Consider the following 14,492-nt stretch of genomic DNA (forward strand, 5'->3'; position numbering starts at 1 on the left):
CAATTGTGCTTTCTCTCCAAGAAATGCGAAAAACTTCTCATTTTGTTTTCTTCCAGCTACGCTCCATTTTTCTGGCTGCTCTCTTAAGGGCCTGAGTGTGCCACAGTGTTGGACTATTTCCTTTAATATTCTTTAAGCGCAATGGAGCAACAGTGTCTAAAGCGCTTGAAAAGAGAGAGTTAATCATTTCTGTTGCAACATCAGAATACAGCAGATTAAAACTGCATGTACATGATCAAGACATGTAAGATGTTGTGACGGTGCAGATGACAAATGGCAAAATACATATGTGTCATTTGGCCCAAAGAAAGTAATGTCTTTGGTCATATAAGGAGTTAGTCAGAACTACATTAGCTAAGTCAGTCTACTGATGCTTTCTTCCGGCATGAGAGGTTAAATAGCCCAGTAAAAATGAGAATTGGGCAATAACGGACCAGTGTGTTTTTCATAAAGCACACAAGCTCACTGTGATAGTACTTTCACACACAGCAATGGGGTGGATAGATAATCTCCTGATTTGTTCTTTCTTTGTGTCAGTTTACCTGCTGACACAGGCTAAATGTGGTAAGCATTTCTTCCATTGTTCTGTCTGTCTCCTTTCTATGAGAGAAAGAAATAATTGTAAGACATAGATTGCATTGATATTTTCATTGTGATTTAGGTCCTATGAATGCAGCCTCATCTAGGAGTGATGAAAAAGACACTTTGTTTGTGGTGGGTTTCAAGTGCAACTGGTTAAACAGACATCCTTTTTTCAGATATGACTTCTTGTATTGTCATATGACTTCAGTTTACAAGTATAAGTGAAGTATATGAATCAGTATACAATCACGCTGTTTAAATATTTGGGGTCGTTATTCGAAATATTCAAGAAATCTCTTGTGTTCACAAAGGCTGCATTTATTTGATCAGAAAAACAGTAATAATGTGAAATATTGCTACATTTTAAAGTAACTTTTCTAATTTATTTATTTATGTTATTTATTCCTGTGATGGCAAAGCTGAATTTTCAGCATCTCTTCATTCTTCATTGTCACACGATCCTTCAGAAATCATTCTAATATGCTGATTTGGTGCTCAAGAAACATTTCTTATTATTATCAATGTTGAGCACATTGTGCTGCTTAATATTTGTGTGGCTACTGTGATACACTCTTTGATGAATAGAAATAACAAAACAAAACAAACAACTTTTTTTTTACATGAAATCTTTTGCAACATTATAAATGTATTTACTGTCACTTTTGATCAATTTAATGCATCCTGGCTAAATAAAAGTATTCATTTATTTCTACAAAAATTACTGAACCCAAACTTTTATGCCAAGTCAAGTCACCTTAATTTATATAACGCTTTATATATATAGATTGTTTCAAAGTGGGTTCACAGCAATAAACAGGAAAAGAACAGAATCAATTATGCAAACTTCAAATTCTGTTGTAAAGCAGCTCTGCAAAGTCAGTTCAGCGTGGATTCAGTGGTATACAAGAAGTTTAACTGGTGGTGTGAATGAGAAGTTTCTAACACAAAAAATGCAGCTTGAGAAATATATCATTGGCAAATTGTATATTTATATATTGTAATGTCTTTCACACTGTAAAAACTGAACAAAGTCACTCATTTTAGTCTAAAGTGAAAATTTCCACTCATTTTAGGAACGCAGGGATGTCATAATAGAAGGAACCGTAGAGGTGAGCCTGTTTTAATCTTTGTTTTTTGCATATTAGTTTTATAGGCATGCACTTTTAAATGTACGTTGTTAAAAAAAAATCACCTTTTTCATTATCTTTCTGTAAACTAGCCTACTAAGATCTATACAGGTATGTGAATTATATTTTATTCAAATTTTATTCAGATATTAAACCAATTTGGAGATTAGATTAGTTTTCACCCCAGGCCAGTTCTACCAGCTTGAAGTTTCCATCCCAGTAAAACATTGTACAACATGACTAGAAAGTGTCAGTCTTATCATCTGTACTTATTTAGACCACGCCATGAAGATTACATGTTGGGATTCTTACAAAGTAGCGAAGGATAATATTGATGGTGAGTCAACCATCTTCATCTACTCAAACTTAAATGTATCAACCATGCAGTTCCATCTTGCGCTCATATTCATTACAATGTTTATATTGGTGGACATGTTTTCAGGTCTTAAAAGGCAACTGGAGGATCTTTTTAAACAAGCCAGTGCCACCAAGAGTTCAGCCAAGGATGGTATGTTGAAAATGATACCTATGAACATAGCTGCTTTAAAATAATGAAATAAGTCTCCTTTTTTTGAAACATATTGTGAAAAGACAATAGATTGACACTTATTACCCTTGTTTTCCACCCATTCAGTCTTAAACATTTTCCAGAAAGTCATCGACCTACAGGAGATAGATGCGATAATGAACACTGAGAGAGATGTTGCAAGGACTGAAAGTGCGTTCCAACAATGTTACAATATTTTATCATTAACTTGAAAACCTGTACATTTCCTGTGTATAGTCATGCAGGTATTTTAAAAATCAACAGGACTGGAGAAGCGTCGACAGGAAGCAAAGAGAGACTTGTTAGAGATGAAGAAAAAAATGTCAGGAAGTGTTGAAATTTTCAAGCGTGCAGGTACAGAGACACCCCTGTGCATGGAGCAATACCACACTGACACTGCGTTTTGAGCCCTTGCTCAATTCTTAACCAGCAGGGCTAGAAGTAATTGTTTTTGTTTTTTCCTCTAGTTTCACAGATAAGCTCAGAGGCACTGAAAAGTGATAAGGCAACATCAACCACTCTTAATGGTGTGTATGATGAAAATATGTATGAATGTTACTTTACAGTTGGTTTTGCACATCCTTATGCATCTAATCCACAGAATTAAAGAAGTACCTGGAAGAAAAGCTCAAACAACCAGGGCAACAAGGTGGCATTGCAAACCAAGGTGAGTTTAATGAGGATGAGAACAGTGGATCCAGCCTTTCGATCAGAAATACTTTTATCAATGATTGTGGATAAAGTTCTGAAATTTTCCTCAATAGATGACTCAATACAGTTTGTTTTGTTTTTTAGTACTGCAGATTGTCACATTGCAAATAGAGGCAGTAGAACTAAAGACACGTCTCTCTGGTAAATATAAGATGCAAGTGCAGATGGATGGTGAGTGTTCATTCTTTGACGTTTACAAAATCCATATTAGGCTAGGAATTGTGAAGTTGCAGTTGTGAGATGATCTGAATGGATAATTTTATATGTGCACAATCATTTCATCTTATTTAATGTTTACCAGTAATTCAAATCAAACTGGAGTTCAAAAGTGGCCTCCTATCAGATTTGAAAGAGGAACGAGAAGAGAGGAGAGACAACATACAAAAAATTGGTATGTTATTATTCAGTGTTTGTTTTCCACAATAAATGTATAGTATCTATAATCCATGTTATGTGACAAATAAGAGGTAACTTGTGAGATCTGAAGCATTTCCTTCCCATTTTCTGTTATGGATTCACAGATAAACTCATTGCAACAATGGAGAAAGAAATATTGGACCTGAATGCTGAATTATCAGCACTTAAACAAGCACTTGCTCAGCTTATTGGTACTGGAATCAAACTAGTATTGATTTATGTATTATTTTGAATTTAGATATGTGAATCAATATTTCATCCTGCCAATGACTTGTATCTTGTAGGACAGACAAATGAATTTGATGGGAAAAGAACTGAAATAATTGATCAAATTGCCAAATTGGAGGGAAAAGATGAGTTAAGTAAGTTTCTTTCATTTTAACATACCTGATTCTCATTTTTCATGAATTATTCTATTTCGTGAATTCTAGTTTTACTAGGGGTTGACGAATATATTGTGTCTCAATATCACAATACATAAATGCAACAGTATGTATCGTGGATAGTGACAATCTGTATTGTGTGTAGTTCACCCAAAATAAAAATGACTGTGTTGGTCCTGATAATGCCAAATGTCTTATGTTAGCAGTAAAAAGTGGCCTACATTAATTTAAATATAGCCTATCTAGTCAGTGACAGAGTGAAAGCATATTCGTCTAAAATAATTCTGATGAATATTTGAATATTTTTATTCTGGTGTCACCATTGTCCAGTGCATTGGGTAACCAGCACCAAGTTCCGTGACTTCGGTATTGTGATATGTATCAAATTGTGACATGAGGGTATCGTTAGACCCCTAAGTTTTACTGTTGCATCATCAGTAATATTATACTTTTTTTGGTGCTATTTTTAGTTTCTAGAATTCTTACACTCCAGTTTGAATTTATGGAGGCGCTAATCACTGCACAGGGACAAAAGAAAGCAGACGAATTTAAGATAGCTGGTGAGATCTGGATGGTTTTTAATTATTATTATTTAAAATATATATATTATTTTGATTGATTGATTGACTGACAGGCTTTAAAAAGCAGCTTTAACAGAATTGTGATGTTTGGGTGTGATTTGGGGTTATGCCTTCTCAGATCTCCAGAAAGAGCTTGAAAAGGAGAAGGACAGGGCACTTTCTCTGGATTCTGACAACAAACGTAAGATTGATATATCATCTTGTAATTACTTGCCAACTAGGGATGCTTTTAAATCAATAATTTATATCCCACTGATGAAAAAGCTTTTTCTATATATGTTTACATTAATTTAAATGTACATTTATTCATTTAGCAGATGCTTTTGTGAAGCAATTTATCATAGGAGCCAACAATATTCGTTGTATATTGGGTCCTTCATTCCATCTGTAATCTTTTCTACACCCAGGTTTACGCAGACAGCTGATTGACCAGATAGAACAATGCGAAGACATGATGAATATGTGCACGAGTAAGACATTTTACTCTCCTTTCCTCCCAGCAAGTGACAATATGAAAGCTTTGTTGACATGAAAGCGACAAAATACATTTTAAATGTAGATTTAATAAAAAACATAAAGGTCCATCTCACGATTATTGTGTTGTGATTATTATGTATTTATGTATGAATCGTCTTTTCCAGATACAGAAACTGGCCCGGGTACTCAAGTAAATAAAATAACAGATTCAACCTTAAAGACAGGCAAGTTTAGTGACATTTTAGAGACACATGAAATATAAAATATATATGTATTATTTTTACCCCCATTATTTTCAGTTGAAATTAATACAGTACAGTTAATTTAATATACATGGCAACATTTCATTTCCACAGCCGTCCAGATTATTTTGCTGAGCTTTGAAATAGACCAGTTAACGAAACAAATTAAAGCATCTTCATCTAATGATGGTATGTCTATCTGAACCTTTTTTGTACTCGTGAATCTGTGAATTTGAAAAGCAATCAGCATTAAAAAATCACTCTGCTAATTGTACTATTTATTCTCTTTTTGTACTTTGAACATACAATAGAGTTGAAGCGAATACGGGATGAAAAACTCAAAGAACTTAAGGCAAAAAAGGAGGAACTTCAGAAAAGTGACTCTAGCTCTGAGAAAAGTGAGACTGGTTCTCTTTGCATTGATATCTGCCATAAAGTTTTGTGTACTGATTACCTCTGCTTGTCAGTTCTTAAGGTGATATCGGAGATGGAGGAAATCTGGAAGCTACAGAACAAAGATCCAGATAACTTAAATCAAATCAGCAGTGAGTGTATACAGTACACATGCAGAAATTATGTACTAATGGGGAAAATGAACAGTAAAATTTCAACTCATGTTCTATTCTGGTTTCAGAGCTGCAAAAGGATCTCTTGAAATTGATTTCAGAATTAGACGATAAAACGTCTGCAAAACCAAGTGAGTGGAGAATTATGGTTCTTGTGTGGACCTAAGGCTTGTGTTATTTGAAGTTGTTTACACTCATATTTGGCCAGTTTCACGAACAAAGCTTAAGCCTATAGTCCCAGACTAAAATGCATGTTTGAGCTGCATATCTTAAAATATGTCAGTGCCATTGTTTTGTCTCAAGATGCACACCCGTTATGTTTTTTCTAAGGCACTTTTATAAAAGGTACTTAAATGTCTGTGAAACCAGGCCATAGTTCAATAATTACACTTTCTGAAACCTTAAGGCCAGTTCACACCAAGGATGATTACTATGATAAAGACGTAAAACAATAGCAGAGTCCACAGCACAACTGGAATGATAACGGCACAGAGAAATTATATTGTTCGAATCACTTTCACAATGTTTTTTTCCAACTGATGAACAATAAAAACATTGACCAATTAGAATCCATCCTGCTTTAAAGAGCTGAAGCATTTAAAGCAGCAGACAACATATACTTAACAAAACATTATCATGAGTTTGTTGTGCATGCTATCTTTATAGGTGTGATCATTTGTGGTGTGAATGGGCCTTTTTGAGTATTACATTAGCTTAAATCAGTTCATCTAAATTTTATTATACCAAATTCATAATTTGTTCATATATTTTTGGCAGAACAATCAATATTACTTTTTTTTTTTTTTATGTTTGCCTCAGTGCTGAAAATCATGGCTCTCCAGTCTGATGTAACCTGGATAAAGGAAATGCTGAAAGAAGTGACTACACAGGCTGAGACGAAAAGAATTGGTTGGCACTGATACTTTAAAGAACTTTTAAAAGTGTTGATATTTCTTAAAGGGATCATGACATGAGAAATCAAATTTGCCTTTATCTTTTGACATATAAGAGGTTTTTGTACCATTAACTCTTTCCCCTTTTTTTGATCATTTTCACAAAATTTTCATGGCCCCCAGAATATATGGCTGTATGAATATCTGAACATGCAATATATTCAAAAGAAAGAACAGAGCCTCTGCTTTTAAACAAACAAACACACACACACAAAATGTTTTATTCTAGCTTCATGCATTATACATTTTTTATCAGCACTTAAATGTGGGTAAGTTTCATTAAAAAAGCAACATTTTGCATCAACGCATTTTTGTCAAAGACAACATCGAGATGGGATTCAGAACGATGATAAAAACATAGATGGAGTAGCCTAGATAGAGTCCATCAACACCCTCAAAGCTTCACAGCCCTATAGCTCGTCCTGGGTCGACATTTCATTCGACGATTTATATGCTGTTTAATGTTGATGATCGCGTTATTTTACACAAGCATCTGCTTATGTTTCTTCTTCCTTTCACCTGTGTTTTGATGTGGAGATTCTGTACTCTTTCAGAAGATGTCACAGCGCCCCCACCGTATAACAGTGAAAACACGGAAAGCCGGAAAATTACGTCAATGGCAGGGAAGCGTTGTCTCATAAATGAGGATTAAAACATCCTCCTCATAATAAACAAAGCATTTGTTTAATCAAGCTCCAAAAGCTCTGTCTTGTTTTGATATTGCAGGATCTGTGACGTCACCCTGGCAAACACATTTGCATACAACTGCATCGACGAATAGTCATACATCGTTACACCATATATAGGCCCCGCCCACTGGTTTTCAACCGCTTAACGGCTGACATGACATTTGCCTACACTGGATGTGAGTGTCGTGTCGCGTCAAAAGCAAATAGAACTCATTATTATAATTAATCACTGATGCTGTATACACCGGATACAGTATACAGATTAGCGATTCGTTTCTGACATACTTTACGCGCTAGTCTGTCGACCACATGACAAACGGAAGAGTGAAGAACGTTTGCTTAGACGCGTCTGTAGAAACTTCAGAAGGATCCCAGCGCCAGAAACAATTGGATGGTTTATTTTAATGCCGTCCCGGATCGCATCAGAGGATTATATGTTTGTTTGGAGAATTTTGTTTTGTAAACAAGGCACAGTGTAATGGAGAAACTTGTTGAAAAATGAAGCTGCCAACTGTATCGAATCTGACAGCAGCTGCATCACAAACCACAAGTTAATTATCACATAATGCTTCGTCTGTAAACCACGGTTTTATATGGATAATGTTTTCAAAACACTTACTTGCGTGCAATAGGGAGTGGGTATTGATTCTGTTTCCTTTGCAATGACTTTAGCCAATCATAACAGTGGCAAGTCTTAAAGGAGCCGCCCCTTAAAAACTGATCATTTCAGACAGAGGGACAGAATGAGGATTAAAAAGAATTGTTTTCCGCATACAGTATATATTGTTTATTTGTGCAAAAAATAAACATTATGAGTGAACCTCAAAGGAACTTATTAAAATAATTAAAAAATCCATTTCATGACCCCTTTAATATATATATTTTTTACATGAGCAGATTGTATTTGTTACTGCTCAGGTTGGATTATTGCTATACTTACACTGACTTCTGACAGAGCTCCAAAAAGCACTGGATGACGCGGAACGTATGCTGAAGGAAAAAAACAAAGAGCTGGCTGCTGGGACCGGTGACATCCGTCAGTTACGTGAGTGAAACCTTTCATTTTGACATCTGAGACAGTAACTAAATGGGAATCTAGTGGCCGGCCATTAAAATGCTTGATTTGCAGAGAGAGACATTGATCTTCTGAAGAAAGAAGTTTCGATGCTGAAAATGGAAAAGGACACAGCTGAACAGACTGCAAAGCAGAGGATTAAAGGTTTCAGTTTCACCCTGTACAGCAGTCAACATTTGAAGTGGATCAAAACCGTTCATCAAAGTTATACATGAATTTTGAACAATACCCATTCTTGTCTTAGGACAACTTTGATTAACTTTTTTGATCCACTTCAAATGTTGACTACTGTATTTCATTTCAGTCACATGAATTCAACAACGATCCATGAATTGATTTTCATTATTATTCTTTCTTTGATTAAAACTTATTGCTCAATCTGTCACAGATCTTGAAGGTAAACTAAAAGAGAGTAACGAGGCATTGGATGATGCAAATAAAACTCTGAAAGAGAAGAATGCCACACTATCAGAACAAAGTAAGTGGACAAGCACTGGAGAGATTCAGCCAATCAGAAAATGATGTCGGTTTGCAATAATGATCAGGATTGGAAGATAAAACATGCATTTGTCGATTTGTCTGCCAATGTCCTGTCAGAACATCAGATCATTGCTTTATAACGTTGTAACCTCATGTCCCCCTAGTTACAAAGATCAACGAACTCATAGGCAAAGTGAGAACCTTGCAACAGCAAGAGGAAGAAAAAGAATCACAAGTAAATGCTAGAATAGCTGGTGAGTTTATTCAATCCACGTATCCATCAGATACAACCTCCCTCACTTATTTAACAGTAAGCATATAAAAATTGGGCCTTTCCATTAATGAAAGAACACTTGATGTTGTTCTTTTAGAGCTTGAAAGGAAACTGATAAAGAAGGAGGAAGAAAATGTCAAAATTCGTGACGATAATGAAAGTAAGACCTTCAGCAATAAAATCTTCAACAATATTTAAAGTCATTGTCTAAAGAACAATTCCCCTTCTTCCCGATTCTGTCTCTCTCTAGAGCTGAAAGAAAAGTGTGTGGACACCCAATATTGCCCTGAACTCCAGGAGAAATATAAAGGTATGTCTGCTTTAAAGAGATTGTCCTTTCAGAACTTTCGGAGAGTTGTATAAACAGGATACTTGGTGGCTGTGTGTTACAGAAATGCAGGCTGAATATAACGAGACCATTTCTAAACTGAACGATGTACTGCTTCAGAAGGGTGAGTGAAGCCCTAATTTATAATTAAATGAATGACAAAATTCATCACAAAATATTGTAATTAAAAAAACATAATATTGTGTTAAACCTTATGTAAGTCTACTTCACTCTTATTTTGTCACATGATTCTCTCTCTCTCCAATGTTGTGTTGTTGTTTTCAGTTTTTATCATTAAAAATCTAATTGATGAAGTGGAGTATCTGGATAAGAAAGTTGAACAAGGATTAGGTAATGAAGGATGTATATCTATTGATTCTGATATCACAAACTGCAATACTTTTAGACATACATATAAAAAGAAGTCTCTTCTGCTAACCAAGGCTGCATTTATTTGATCAAAAAAATACAATAAAAGCACAATTTAAATTAACTGTCTTCCATGTTTGTGCTGCTTAATGTTTGTGAGAAAACGGTGATCGTTTTTGAGGATTCTTTGATGTAAAGAACATTCAAATAACAGCATTTATTTAATATATTGTGACAATGTAAAATTCTTTACTGTCACCATTGATCAGTTTAAAATGTCCTTGCTAAATAAATCTATGAATGTGTTAATTTCATTTAAAAACAACAACGTACTGACCCCAAACTTTTGACTTGTTGTGTACATTTCATACTATTTGACATCAGCAATGCAGGTGTAAGACTTTCCATAATTATTCACATGAATGAGCATCATTGAACAAATTACGCACAGACCTAACAGACTATTTTCACTGCACCTTTCCAAGACCTTAACTTTCAGAATATCAAAAACGTATTAATCTATTCGATTTTTCACTTTATGTGAATTTAAATGAAAAATTAGTAAGGGGAAAAGACCAAGGTTTATGTGTTTTTGTTCCATTCGCTCCATCTATGGTTATCTGCTTTTCAGGAGTGAGACAAGAACTGGAAGAAAAGCAAGAAGAATTGAAGGTGGCAATGCAGCAATTGAAAGCTGAGGGATCCATATCAGCCAAAAGTGAGTGAAACCCCATTTTACAGAATTTTGGACCTTCTTTATCTAAAGAGAGATCATTTCATACTTACACAGTGGTTTGTTACAGCTCTGGATGTACTTCAGTTACTAACTGAGCTATGGAAGCTGCAAGAAAATCCAACTGTAGAGAATTCAGAAAAGATTCAGAGTGAGTTGAAACAAATCCATTTTTCTTCCCTTTAAAAACATCTCATTCATTAGCTCACAATTAGTGATTTTCTTCTCTTCATTTAGAACTGGAAGATAAAGTAAATGGTTTGCTGACTGAGTTGAAAAACTCTGGAGAGAAGGGGCTTGAACTGAGTGAGTTTAATCTAATTTCTTTTTAAATTGCAATAGAGTAAAAACCTGTGGGTATTATCTTAATCTGTTGAATAATAGCATTGTAGCTCAAAGAGTGGAGCATGGTGCTTGCAATGCCAAAATCATGGGTTTGATTTTTTTTTTTTAGGGAATGCATGAACTGATAAAATGTATACCTTGAATGCAATGTAAGTCACTCTGGATAAAAGCATCTGCCAAATCCATAAATGTAAATGTTTTTCGTATAAATTCATACAGCCTTGAAGATCATTTCTATAAAGGAATCAGTGTCCAGACTAAATCAAGCAAAAGGAAAAATGCAAGAGGAATACAAAAGAGAAATCAATGGTAAGCCAATCTTAAATGCATCTCTTGCCATTAAATGATCTGAAGAGTGCGGATTGTTCATTTAAAATTAAAGCTTATACTAAACTTTCTTTTTTATGTTGTTGGTCAGGTCTAAAGAAGGAAATAGAGGACAAAGAAAAAGAGATTTTGATTTTGAAGGCTAACTGTGATCAGTCCACTCAGCTGAGTAAGTTGTGTTAGTTCCTACCATGTACTCTGCATTTTAACCCAGTATATTGCTAATAAAAACATGTTGCTTTCCAGAGGACAGGATAAAACAACTAGAGAAGGCGGCTGAGGAAAGCCAACAAAAATTGAAAAAACTACAAGAAGAATCAAAGGATAAGATTGCAGGTATACGTTTGATGTGCTATTAAGTTGTATAATGTATAAGTATAATAATGTTGAGACTCCTAAAGAACAGATCTTCATTAGAGGGAATGCATCCTGTTGGGATACAATCACAAATAACTTAAAAACTAAATCAAGAGTTTTATTAAACACGAAAACAATTATGATGCTTAATAAACACAGATTTGTGTTATTAAATATTATCGTTTCATTTTTTGTCTCAGCGCTAGAGAAACAAATTGAAACAAAGGACCAGCAGCTGGCAAACTCTGAAGATAAACTTCGGGAGACAAATGCTGAAAATGCTGCTTTGGGTAAGAAAAAAGATCATTTATGTTTGATTCCATATTGTGTCACCTATGACTGGTCATTCCAAGAATTCCAAGTTTTGTGTCTTTTGTTTCAGTCAAAAAGCTGAACAGTCTGAATGATGACATAAAGAAAATCACAGAGGAGAAAAATGACGCACTACAGAAAGCAAATGAAGAAGTCGCCGGTATGACGACACTATCAAAACACCAAAGACGTGCTTAAATTCATTATCTTTTATTTTTCATAATATTTTTTTAATGCTGACATGCTGAAAGACGCTCCAAAACAAAGAATAAAAATGACATAAAAGTATTCCTAGCATGTGAGAAATAAACAATTATAGTGCTATAAAGACATACTTCTAGTCAGTGTATGAAGTGAAGTATACAATGGCTAATGGGGTTCTCTCTATAATACTCATTTTCACTGGAGACATTAAGTCTTTATGTGCTTTTAAATATTTAACCTCAAATTCGACACATTATGTGTGCAGTTTGCAGCATCATTTTATATCAAGGTAGAATCAATTTGACCATTTCTTGTTGGAAATTTTCCTAACTTCATTTTTATGCACTGTCAGGTTTAAAAGAGAAATTGCAAAGACAGGAAAATGCGCTTTCTAAACAGAAACTGGACCTGAAGGCGAAGGATGATAGCATTGCTAAATTGAAAGAGCTACGTGACAAAATGGAGCAAGAGCTTGAAAAAGTGAAGAAGAAAAACGAAGGTCAGTGAGAAGAGATTAAAAGGGTTTTTGAACATGTGGTTCATAAACTGGGGAAAATTCAGAAAACTGTCAATCAAATTAACTACAGATAAAAAAAGAATGATGCTGCACATTGCACACTTGATGCATCATTACTTGTTGTTGTTGTTCTCCAGAACTAGTGACAGAGTCTAAAACAAAGGACCAGCAACTTGCTAAAACTGAAGCCAAACTTAAGGAGATAAATGCTGCAAATCAAGACTTGAGTAAGAATAAAATCTAGTAATGAATGACAGAGGTGTTCCAATATAAAATTGCCAAAATTAATGCATTATAGTAATTGATTCTTTCTTTCTTCCTTTTGTTTTAGTTCGCAAGCAGGAGGAAAATGAAAGGGAACTAAGAAAAATCATAGAGGAGAAAAACAATTTGCTAAAAAAATCACAGGAAGAAATCTCTGGTATGACAATACTGTCAAAACACTCACATGTCCATTATTTTTTACACTTTTATATTGCATTACATTGATTTGGATTTTATAATTTGGTCTGTTCTGTTTTATTCAAACCTCACTTTGACACTGGAAGCACAAAAACAAGACCTTGCTGAGAAGGACCAGAAACTCAAGGAAAAGGACCAAAAAGTTGCTGAACTTCAAAATGAGTTAAAACAAGAGAAAGATAAATTCAACGGTGAGTGGGGTGCCACTATCTTTTGGTACAGTCAATAAACAATGCAATGGTCAGGGACCAAAAAACTTTGATTTTGCATGTATCTGTAGAAGGAAATCTGACAGGTTTTAATATTTTCACAATATTTATAGGTGTGGTCATTGAGAAAGAGAAACTTGGACAACAACTGGAGGAGGCTAAACAGAGAGTGGAAGAACTTGAGAGTGAGATATTTCCTTTTTTCCTGAGCAAAAAAAACCTATTTGCATTATTTATTATCAGAATTAACAGTATGTTTTTGTTTCTTTTATAACTCATTTTTTATATTTTATTATAGAAGGGAAAAAAGAACTTCCAAAGGAAGGTAAGTTTGTGATTTCAGTCTGGTTGTAATAAACAGAATAAAAAAAAAAAACAATTAGTTACAGTCTGTAAAAATGCAATTAAACTGAAAAATGTCTGCCTGTGTGCCCATGCCAGAATGGCCGAGGTTTGACGCAAACACTGCCCACCGCAGACTCATCTTGTCGCAAAATGAGAAAGAGGCAAGAACCTCTTTATTTGCTCAGGGTGTACCTAACACCGCTGAGCGCTACGACACAGCCATTGCAGCTCTGGCAAAAGACCCATATAATTCTGGAAAACATTACTGGGAAATTGGGGTGGCTGGGAGAAATTGTTATGTTGTGGGAGCGGCCAAATCGTCCGCTCAGAGAAAAGGTATTCTGACATATGGCCCTTCGGCTGGCTATTGGGTTATTCTGAGGAGAAGAGATGGAGTACTTTTTGCCATTGACGACAATAATGTTCAAATAAACGTTCGTGGAACACCTTCTGTAATTGGGATCCAGGTGGATTTTAAAAATAAAGAGGTAACTTTTTATGATGCAGTAAAGAAATTTGAAATCTATAGGTTCACTGGCAATGAGCTGCAAGGTAACATTTACCCATATATTGAGACCTGCAGTGATTCCAATGATTTTGACCCTCCCTTGGTCTTAAAGCAAGTTCAATCCATAGATTGGCTCAAGCAATGATCTCCATATATTAGGAGTCTGCTTATGTATGCAAAGAAAATGCCCTCTGCTTTGAGATTTCGGATTGTTACTACTCTCAACTGCATTCTTCAATGTCTTGCATCTTTCATTTTAATAAAGCATTTACATTTGAAAAACAATATTTATCCTATATGTTGGTGTCTTTCAACATTAAAAAGGATAAAGTAATGCAAAAACTGTCATCATTTACTCACTTTAATATCGAT

The 14,492-nt window shown here is 34.9% G+C and overlaps 1 protein-coding gene across 1 annotated transcript; it reads left to right on the forward strand.

Moving 5' to 3' along the window:
* The first annotated feature begins 321 nt into the window (after positions 1 to 321).
* Positions 322 to 14,405, forward strand: LOC311292835 (uncharacterized protein). Its single transcript, XM_084412643.1, has 46 exons — positions 322 to 564; positions 662 to 714; positions 1,656 to 1,691; positions 1,802 to 1,820; positions 1,987 to 2,046; positions 2,152 to 2,217; positions 2,344 to 2,427; positions 2,521 to 2,610; positions 2,724 to 2,783; positions 2,858 to 2,923; positions 3,052 to 3,138; positions 3,269 to 3,358; positions 3,489 to 3,575; positions 3,669 to 3,746; positions 4,238 to 4,327; positions 4,467 to 4,529; positions 4,756 to 4,818; positions 4,990 to 5,049; positions 5,182 to 5,256; positions 5,379 to 5,465; positions 5,535 to 5,612; positions 5,702 to 5,764; positions 6,453 to 6,542; positions 8,231 to 8,320; positions 8,405 to 8,494; positions 8,739 to 8,828; positions 8,995 to 9,084; positions 9,202 to 9,264; positions 9,355 to 9,414; positions 9,497 to 9,556; positions 9,718 to 9,783; positions 10,433 to 10,519; positions 10,605 to 10,685; positions 10,772 to 10,840; positions 11,099 to 11,188; positions 11,298 to 11,375; positions 11,453 to 11,542; positions 11,764 to 11,853; positions 11,946 to 12,035; positions 12,432 to 12,578; positions 12,734 to 12,823; positions 12,928 to 13,017; positions 13,145 to 13,249; positions 13,381 to 13,452; positions 13,566 to 13,592; positions 13,709 to 14,405. Exons 1-46 carry the CDS (start codon positions 492 to 494, stop codon positions 14,263 to 14,265), a joined length of 3,990 nt encoding a protein of 1,329 aa, XP_084268769.1. The 5' UTR covers positions 322 to 491; the 3' UTR covers positions 14,266 to 14,405.
* The last annotated feature ends 87 nt before the right edge of the window (positions 14,406 to 14,492 follow it).

Source organism: Rutilus rutilus, assembly GCF_951802725.1.
Source record: "Rutilus rutilus genome assembly, chromosome: 6".
Taxonomy (NCBI): Eukaryota; Metazoa; Chordata; class Actinopteri; order Cypriniformes; family Leuciscidae; genus Rutilus; species Rutilus rutilus.